General features: G+C 41.2%; 1 protein-coding gene across 1 annotated transcript; it reads right to left on the bottom strand.

Moving 5' to 3' along the window:
* Positions 1 to 1901: 1901 nt before the first annotated feature.
* On the bottom strand, positions 1902 to 6691 carry LOC311045649 (uncharacterized protein). Its single transcript, XM_084057605.1, has 3 exons — positions 6151 to 6691; positions 4806 to 4990; positions 1902 to 3038 (listed from the first exon to the last, which is right to left on the bottom strand). The coding sequence occupies exons 1-3, from the start codon at positions 6376 to 6378 to the stop codon at positions 2483 to 2485; spliced, it is 969 nt and encodes a 322-aa protein (XP_083913731.1). The 5' UTR covers positions 6379 to 6691; the 3' UTR covers positions 1902 to 2482.
* Between the last annotated feature and the right edge of the window lie 3598 nt (positions 6692 to 10289).

Here is a 10289-nt window from a genome sequence, read left to right as displayed (position 1 = left end):
GTTGTTGTATTGTTGTATTATCTTTGTTTGTGTTTGTATTGTATTGTATTGTATTGTATTGTATGTCATGAGTGTTATAAATAAAGATTTGTGGAAAAAAAGTGTTGACAACGGAGTAAAGGAGTGTAAAACCCTACTCACTTTCAAAACTGCCCTAAAGAAACACCTTCAGGAGGCTGCAATTAAAAAATGTCCCCTGTCAAAGTCTTAACCTAACCCCCACCAAGCCCCTCCCCCCCACCCCGAACTTTTCCTCTTTTTTTCTCTTGTACATATTTTTTTTACTTTTCATACCAGTAACCTGTAAGCTGATTGTATGACGTTCTGTATAGTAGTGTATATCTGTCTGTCTCTTATGTCATCATGATTTGTGTGCTGGGCATCACATTTTAAACAAGCTTAGTGTTTTATGAGCCTTCCAGTTTAGTAGACCTTGTATTGTGAATTTGTACTTCCATGTACTGTTGCTCCTATGTCTTACTAAATAAAGTACATCAATTAATCAAACCATCAATCAATCAATCACATACAGTGGCGGAAAAATAACATTTATTTTTACTCTGTTACAAGTAAAAGTCAGGTATTCACAATGTACTTGAGTAAAAGTATTAAAGTATTTGTATCAAAATGTACTTGAAAGTAGGCTACAAAAGTAGTTAAGTACTGATTATGCAGAATGTCCTATTTCACAAGTTTTCAAATGTATAAAGTTTATAAAAAATCTTTTGAAAATAGCCAATTATAGCTCACAACGCATGTGAGCATGTAGATCGACTATTTTCAAATAGCCAGAGTATGTATAGGGTTGAAGTTGTTACTGTATGTTTTGTAATAATCAAAAACAAATACAAAAACAAAAGTAAACGGTAGTAACTAAAGTTTTCAAATAATTATAGGAGAGTAAAAGTAGAATATTTGTCTCTGAGATGTAATGGAGTAAAAGTATAGAAAATTGGATATACTCAAGTAAAATAAGTACAGTACTTGAGTAAATGTACTTATTCACCACTGTTGACACAAGCCTTGTGACGCGAGGTGTAGTGTTGACAATACCTTTTCACATTTTGTCAACTTTAAATAAACATTCCAAATGAAATGGGTCCAAGTTTATGTCCCGTTCCAGTGTTTATAAACGTCAGTAGCTGGCAGCTAATAAAATGTGTGCAAGTGTAGCCTACTTCCTGTTGCAGTGTTTTGTTTATAAACATCAGTAGCTGACTGACACACTGTAAATAAACTTTAACACAAGCTGTTCCCTAGCAACCAAGATCGTCCATCTTCTCTAAGCCCCATGGCGTCGCTAGAGGGCGCAATTGACACGCAATTGGGGGGGGGGGCGGGGTCACCAGATGACAGTTGAAGTGACAATTTAAGGGCTTTTCAGACCTTTTTAATAAAATAAATAATAAATAAGACCATGCATTACTGCATCAAAAGTAATCAAGAAAGTATACTATAAAAAATGGTCAAACATTGGCCAAATTGTCAAATTATATAACAAAGAAGCAAAAATTGTGAAAATAGCCGATCTACAAGCTCATAATGACTCGCAACGCGTGTCGTTGTGAGCTTGTAGATCGGCTATTTTTACCTGTGGAACCAAGTCTAACTAAACATAATGCCTCAACTCAATTCCAAATGCTTATCAGGGTGGGAGGTCCCCAGTTCAATGATTATTTTAGGGGGTCCCCAGTTTAAAAGGTTGAAAAGGTTGAGAACCATTGGTATAAGGGAAAGACATACATCTCAGAGGCAAATATTGTACTTTTACTCCACTATAATTAGTTTTTTCAGTCACTCTCAGCATTCATTTTATGCAGTTTATTACCAAAAATGCAAATGATTTACAATGTACCATCTCATTACATCACAAATGTAATTCACAGTAGGCTATGGCATCATTTTTGGAAGCCCTAAGTTTTTGTCACAAAAGTAGTGATTATTACACATTTCTGTGAAGCCCATAATGGGGCAAATTATGTGTACATAAACAAACAATTACAACACCATCTTTCTTGGTGGCTTTAAATACACAGAATGAGAGAACCATGACCCAACAGATGAAAATCTAAACAGCATTTCAGTGATATCTTCACTTCCGTCCAACTGAGCAGTAAACGGTGACTTTAAATGCACCATGCAGCATTAAATGGTGTGTATATCATCCTAATGAGACACATTTCATCACTCTTCGTCACATGAAGTGAAGACATAAAGCATCCCAGCTTCATGGTGTGCAGTACAGTATTCCCTTTAGCAAAAGTTATAAATATAGGCCTATTTTCTATCACCAGAACCAAGAACCATACTGTACGTACAGTACAGCTGTGCAGAGAGCTGTATTCGGATGTAGGATCTAATTCATGTCTAAACGCTTCATAGACTGCAAGGCCCGCTGCAGTCACTGGCATTTGAACTGAACTGCCAAACCCAAGGATCATCATCAGTCAATTCAAATTGTGCATTATGCCATTATGGAATCTCATAAAAATGTCACATCATCTTGGGACTCCACCCAGCGCCATTGAGCATCATAGCCCAGCAGAAGTTCCTCTCTACTGGGCGCGTTCTTCTCCTCCTCCCTCAGATCGTCCTTACAGGCTCTGGGGCTCTCCTCGGGGAGACCATGGTGGGTTTGACCCTGGTTTGGGGAATTGTTCGTCGCCTTCCTGGCAGTCCTGGAAGACGCGGCCCTGACCAAGGCTTTCCTGACTGGCTCAGAGCTGCTTTTGAAGTCCTGTGTCGTTGCACCAGAGTCCTGCAGCTTCAGCGGCGTGGCACTAGCCAGACTGCTGGCAGTGCCAGGACTGGTGCTTGACCACGTGTGACTGTGCCCGTCCCTCATGGAGAAACGTGGAGTGGAGGCTGAAGAAGGACTAGCAGGCCTCGCTTCCGCAGATTCACGGCTCAGCGTGTCAAAGTAGCTCTCAGCACAGTTTGAGAGATCATTGTTGTCGCAGTCAAACTCTTCTTCTGTACATTCCTCACACACAGCGGTGTCATCTGGATCCAGCTGGCTGGTCGGACTGGGGCTCTCCCTGCCAGGGCAAATATTAATAGGTTTTACGAGCTTGTAGATCGGTTATTTTCAAATAGCCTAGGTTTAAAATAGGGCCGAAGTGGTTAATGTATGTTTTATAATGTAATAATAGTAAGTAGTAACTAAGTAGTAACTACAGTTTTCAAATAATTGTAGTGGAGTAAAAGTACAATATTTTTGCCTCTGAGATGTATAGTGGAGTAGAAGTAAAAAGTATTGAAAATTGGAAATACTCCAGTAAAGTAAAAGTACCTCAAAGTTGTACTTAAGTACAGTACTTGAGTAAATGTACCTAGTTACTTTCCACCACTGCATAATATCGATATAATTGCCCCAATAATCATGGAAGGTGGTTAACTGAAAGAGAGTTTTACATTGCAATGCTATGGTAAGTGTTATATTAGACTTTAGGACCTCATAAGGATAATGTCATGTCGTGTCAGTGCACAGGGAATCGTAAACAAAACTTTAATAGTTCTCCAAAAATACATCTCAAATAAAAAGAAGATATCTAGTTTGTCTTTTCTAGGTCAGTGTAACAAATATCAAAGTGATCTACTTATAACAGGAGATGATCTGTGGTCTTCTGAGTGAATCCCTTTAATTTGTGACATTGATCAACAACAACAAATCTAATTATGTATGTTATCAGTATTTTTTGATTGATTTTGTGGCAACTCTACAATGTTTCATAGTTTAATTATATTTTACAAATTGTTGTATTGTTTCTTAATCAAATATCCTTTTAGTGTTGACTAATAGCCTCAAGCCTTTTGAGAAAGTGACCACTGTAATTCAAATGTAATTAAATAAACTGTGGAAACCTGCACAGTAATATCCTCAGCATTAATTTAACCCTGACAATGAACATCCTTTTTTTACACTCTCTCAGACTTAAATTAACACCCAGGTTTTTACTACAGTTAATAGGCCGGAGAGGCTTATTGTCGGTATCAGCCGAGGACGCAGGAGCTATACCTGTTACAATGCACTAGACCAGTGGTCCTGGGACCACCAGTAGTCCTTGAGGGGGTTCCAGGTGGTCCCCAGCTAAATGATGGAGAGTTGGTCACCAAATTGATCCTTATAGATCTTTAATTAATTCTTGAGAGTGTAAAATGAAACCAAATGGACCCTTACGGGTCCATTTGGTTTCATTTTACACTTTCAAGAGTTAAATTATTGTTAAACATTTGCATTACTTAATTAATTAATTAACTTAAATTGTCATTTTGATCAACGTTTGCCTGTTGTCTCTCCTATTGGTACCAACATCAATACAGCATGGAATTGTGGACAAAATCTTATCCAACGATAACAAAATATTCTAAGTCTTGGAGGGTCTGAGAGTCTAAATCTCATCAAATGGTGGTCCGTGACTCAGATGCCGAATAAATAATGGGCCTTGATGTGAAAAGGGTTGAAAACCACTGCGCTAGACCTCTGAGAGGTGGATTGCCTAGGTGGAGCGCCACACCTATAGAGCGTGCCAAAATCCCTGAAAGGGGCGTCAACAAGTGTCTTTTGGTAGCAGTGGACATTTTTGAGGGGTAAAAACCAGGTTGACTTAACATTGCCCAATGCCACGCCCAATGCCAACGCCCCCCGTGGTGACGACGCGTTGGCACGCTCTATATAGCTCCCAGGACTTCATACGATAAGTTCTGGATCAAACCCATGAACTTGTGATCCGAAGGCGAGATCTCTACCAACTAAGCTATACTCAGACACAAACTACAGTATGAGTAAAGGAAATGTTGGATACCTGCAGGGGGACATAGAAGGTCCAAGCCCCTCGATGGTGACCAGGCTGCTCAGACTGCCTGTGAGACTGCTGCTACGGCTGGCCAGGGCGCCGCGTTCCTCCATCATCCAGCGCACGGCCTCAATGCCCTCGTGCACCGCAACCAGCTGCCGCAGGATCCTCACGTCGGCAGAACGCAAGCAGGTCTGCAGGGGCGGGAACGGAAGGAGTATGTCAGGGTGGATTAGTTAGACCAGTGGTTCCCAAACAATTTGGGGGGTCCCGTGATGATTACAGTAGCTTAAAGGACGTCTTCACCCATTTTCAACCTATATTCATACAATTCGTCCTCACTGATGCTCATGATAAAATGGTACAATTTTCTTCTGTGTCTCATAGAGGAGGCTGTGGACACTTCAGAAACCCGCTTACTAGTGACATCATCATTAGGTATGTTTTTTTTTATTATAAAGGATTTAATTTATTTTCTATTTATTTTTTCATTAAGGCGGGTTTCTGTACTGTCCACAGCCCTTCTCTGTGACACAGACGGGGTAGACAAAAATGGTACCATGAAATAATGATCATTAGTGAGGACCAACTACAGTATATGAAGTTAGGTTGAAAATGGGTGATATCGTCCTTTAATGTGCAACATTGTTTTCTCACTCAACAGTAAACAAACCAACTTACAGTATAAGTGTATACAGGGTATATGCACATTTATAAAGTTACAATTGAATTACTTATAAGACCTTTTTAATACAAAATTGTCTGTGTGTGTGGCTGTGGCCCCACAAGAGTGAGAAGACTGATGGGTGATGATGATGATGATGATGAAGTAAAAGGTGACAGCAGCAGGATAGCTAGACACAGATGAACTGAACAGAGGTATTCAGAGTTGGAATGTGTAAAATGAATGGAAGTGAATGAGGGAAAGACAGCTGAGGAGGAGTGTTGAAACCGCTGTCATTGTCTATCATAATAATAAACATTCAGGTGACAAAATCCACAACAAACTAGAACGAGTTGTATGAGTTACTGTAGTGTAAAAATATAAGACTCAAACTGTAGACACACACACACACACACACACACACACACACACACACACACACACTGGGCCGGGTCAGAGAGGTTAAAGGTCACGGAACTTTGCGAAGTCACCAGCAGGGACAGAGAGAAGGCACACACACACACACACACACACACGCACGCACGCACGCACGCACGCACGCACGCACGCACACACACGCTTGTGAGATCACACAAACAGATTAGCGGGTATACTGTAGGCTATTGTTTTGTATAGAGAAACCGCCCACCCTAAAATAACGACTATTATGAAAACAGTGCAAATCTTTACCATCTCCAGTTTCAACTGTCTGATCTTGTCGCAGAAGCTGTCAGCGACGTTGGCGTTGTGATGATGATCCACTCTGTCTCTGTCCACATCATCTGAACTCCAGGGATCTTCTTGGTGTTGAGCTGCGTCCCTCATCCACATCAGAAGGCTCTCCGGCGTCTTCATCCCCAGCTTGCTCTCCAGCTCTTTCAAATCCGGGATGGAATCGTTCTCAGTTCCCTCTGCCATCACAGTTAAAACACCCGACTTTAAGTCTTCTTTCGTCAGTGTTTTTACGGCCACATGCAGTCGGGATTCATTCAGCGGCCACTTGACTTCACGCTTCAAAGTGCCAATGAGAATCGGATGCCCCCCCCCTGATGAGCAAGAACAGGACCTAATCTGTCAACTTAATGAGTCCTCGTTCCCAGCTCCACTGTGAGCCTCAGTGAACGACACACTGACCACAGAATCATCTAAAAAGAGCCAAGATATAAATTAGAACTCGCTGGAATTGTGATCATCTGTCCTGCCGCTCATTATGCACACAGTTATGGCACTGAGCTGGTGCACCCTAGAATAGAATGTTGGAAATGTTGTCAATAGTCCTCTGACAATAGTTGGAATGTCACACTGGCAATACACACATCCATGTGGCAATCACGTGGTGGGGCCACCTGTCAATCACGGCTCTCTCTCTCTGTGTGTGTGTGTGTGTGTGTGTGTGTGTGTGTGTGTGTGTGTGTGTGTGTGTGTGTGTGTGTGTGTGTGTGTGTGTGTGTGTGTGTGTGTGTGTGTGTGTGTGTGTGTGTGTGTGTGTGAGAGACTGACTGACTGACTGACCTACTGACTGAGTGTGACTGACTGAGTGCGTGTGCGTGTGCGCGCGCGCGTGTGTGTGTGTGTGTGTGGTTAAAAATGGCAATTATTATTTTTAAATGGCAATCATAACATGGCTGTCCTAAAGTGTTGATGTCCTCACAAGTATAGTAATACAAACTGTGTGTGTGTGTGTGTGTGTGTGTGTGTGTGTGTGTGTGTGTGTGTGTGTGTGTGTGTGTGTGTGTGTGTGTGTGTGTGTGTGTGTGTGTGTGTGTGTGTGTGTGTGTGTGTGTGTGTGTGTGTGTGTGTGTGTGTGTGTGTGCGTGCGCGCGCGTGTGTGACTGACCATTAAACTTTCAGTACCAGCCTCTGCTTAATGTTCTTGCTCTTCAGGATGAGTAAAGGACATCACTATTCGCAACATTCACAACAGAATGGGAGGCGATTTAGCCAATGGTTGGGATTGTAGAGATTCCAAACTGGTGGATGATGAGTGTAGGAATAATTAATTTGTCTATCCACTGTCAGGATGGAGATGAGCAGTGTCCAGGTACTGCTCTATCTGTTCAAATGTCTTCGGCCTAGTTGACAGAAAACATAAGATTGTTGCTGATACTGTACACCCCAAAAGGCCCTCGACTTTCACGCTGTCAGCTCCCCATATGCTGCAACCACATGCATTTCCAGTGCTGATCCCTGCATCAGTTTTGCAATGCAGCTGAGGAATGACTATATAATATGCATCATCTCACCACCGGGATGCACCATCACATTATCAGTGGTGGAAAAAGTACTCAAATTCTCTAAGTAAAAGTGCAAAAGTATAGGTATCAAAATATACTTGAAGTACCAAAAGTAAAAGTATTATGCAGAATGTCCCGTTTTCACAAGTTATGTCTAAAATGTATTAAAATCTATCGACCTACAAGCTCACAAGCTTGTAGGTCGGCTATTTTCAAATAGCCAAAGTTTAAATGGGGCTGATATAGGGCTGGTTAATGTATGTTTTGTAATAATGATCAGAATTGTTTGAGTTTCCCATATGAATACAAATAAACAACAAAAAACTTCAGTGGAAAACATTAGTTCAAGACATTTCAAATGGACTAATAATAATACTGTTGAAAGCGGTTGGAAAGACAGGTGCCATAACCCACCATTAGAGGGAGACAAACACTAACACATCCACTATAAGACTAGAGCTATACGCTACACTAACACGGTAGATGTATTAAACGCTCAGAAAGAAAGAAAGAAAGAAAGAAAGAAAGAATAGGGGCAGGGGTTGTTGTTGATTGTGTGAGTGTATCAGGCCTGCCAGTGCCAATTTTGGGAGTTTGATACCAAATCAAGGATATGTGGTTGAAATCAAGGAGACTCCTGCAGGAGGGTTGACAGGCCTAATGATTTCTGACATTTCAGTACATTTTTGGTTTATTTAGATTTGCAATAACAACAATGTTTTGTTTTGTAGGAAACATAAAAAAAGAGACATTTACTCACCACCCATAAAAATAGTTTTTATCACTGATTACTGAACAGACTGACTGCAAAACTAACTTCCCCCCTGAGGACAATATTGAATTGAAATGAATGAGGATATCTTTTTCATAAAGTGTGTTCAGATTTTGATCCTAAATCAACAAATGAGCTCAAAGCTGTCCACTTCATGTTGAAGTATTGGGGGATACAGTGGTTGCTCGCTTGGCTGTAAAAATGTAAACATTTCCTGTCCTGAAAAGAAAAGAGCACATTGCCTACCTGTGAAACGGTGAAATCGTAAGCCTGAAATTCATCATTTCTGAAAGTCCACCTGACGAACTTGATACATTTCCTTGAGCTGAAAAAGAGAGAAGGAAGTTCTAATTACGAGTTGGCTGTAAAAACCTGGTTCCTGTTACCCCGGAGGGGGTGGTAAAATATGACCCGTACCCTTGGCAAATGGTTCCTACTGACCTTAAGGTCGGCATTACATGAGGCAGGGGGTGTCCATAAAAATATTGCACACAGAAAGATTTATGTCTTTTTATGAGGCAGGGCATCTGACTTCCAGTTTTGGGGGGAAATCATAAACTTGCACAAACATTCAAAAATGGTCAATGCGGTGATGTCACGCTGAAAGGCTGCCATTATGAGCAGATAAGATTTTACTGCATCTGTCGGTGCAATTGCGTGTGATTTACTGTGTCTCATAAAGAGGGGGTGTGGGGGTCATTCGGGGAGTCGCCCTCACGTTTTTGCCAAACCAGCTGAAGCGTATGAGAGAGTGAAGAGCAGAGACGTGGCTGTGTGAATCCTCATTAACCACTTACACCCCATATAGTCTTTGTAAAACAGACCTGATTTGCAACTGTACTTGGATTGCTTTTTCCATGTATCACCAAAAACAGCCAATCTACAAGCTCACAACGCATGGTAATGTGTTGTGAGCTTGTAGATCTGCTATTTTTGCCGAATGTTCGCCCACAATAGGGATGCTGGGGTTCAAGTGTTTAAGGGTTGTGTCTCTACAAAGGTGGATGCTATTTGTCCTACAATTCAGTTGTTTATGTATTGGAATAGATGGGGGCAGATTAAGCGCAATTTATACAATTTTTGGTGTACAATCAATACTTTTTACGTTACCATTTGTAAGAAAATGCAAGTTATATAATGTCACAGACTATTACCAAACCTGAAGGGAATGTGCTTCATAACACTGACAAAATTCTCAACTTTAGACTTCTATAAAAATTACTTTTATTGGGGTTGTTGACAAATACAATGGATTCCTATTCAGGACATCCAAAACTGTCCTGCGATTACTTCAACACTTTTTATTGTACCATTTTTAAGACATCTAAAGTTAAATCTCAGCCCACAGGTCATTATGCACATTTGCCATACTGCATCTAAAATCTAACCTACTGATATAATCATTTCAGTTTTCACCACCATAGGTAGCCCAAAACTCTAACTTTTATGGCAGCCACAGCTGAATGAGCCTACCTGGGAAACAGAAGTTCCCTGGTTCACGTCCCGGCCACGGTCTATGTGTCCCTGAGCAAGACACTTAACCCTTAACTGCTCCCCAGGCGACGCCTCTAGGGCCCACAGGCCCACTGCTTCTGATGCGTAGGATGGGAGGACACATTACACTGTATGCAAATACACAGTGACAAATACCCCCAATGGAGTAGGGACCAAATTATCATTATTATTAAAAAACATTCTTGTTTGGTACTGTATGTCCCTGGTGCTCAGGTCCTATGCCGTATCCACAGTGGCGTGCACAGACATTTTGAAGGGCAGGTGCTCAAGTAAATTACACCTTTTTTTGTTGACTTGGTCTGCTCTTT

The sequence above is a fragment of the Gymnoscopelus microlampas genome (genome assembly GCF_963454915.1).
Source record: "Gymnoscopelus microlampas genome assembly, chromosome: 5".
NCBI lineage: Eukaryota > Metazoa > Chordata > Actinopteri > Myctophiformes > Myctophidae > Gymnoscopelus > Gymnoscopelus microlampas.
This window is presented reverse-complemented; position numbering and strand designations above follow the sequence as displayed.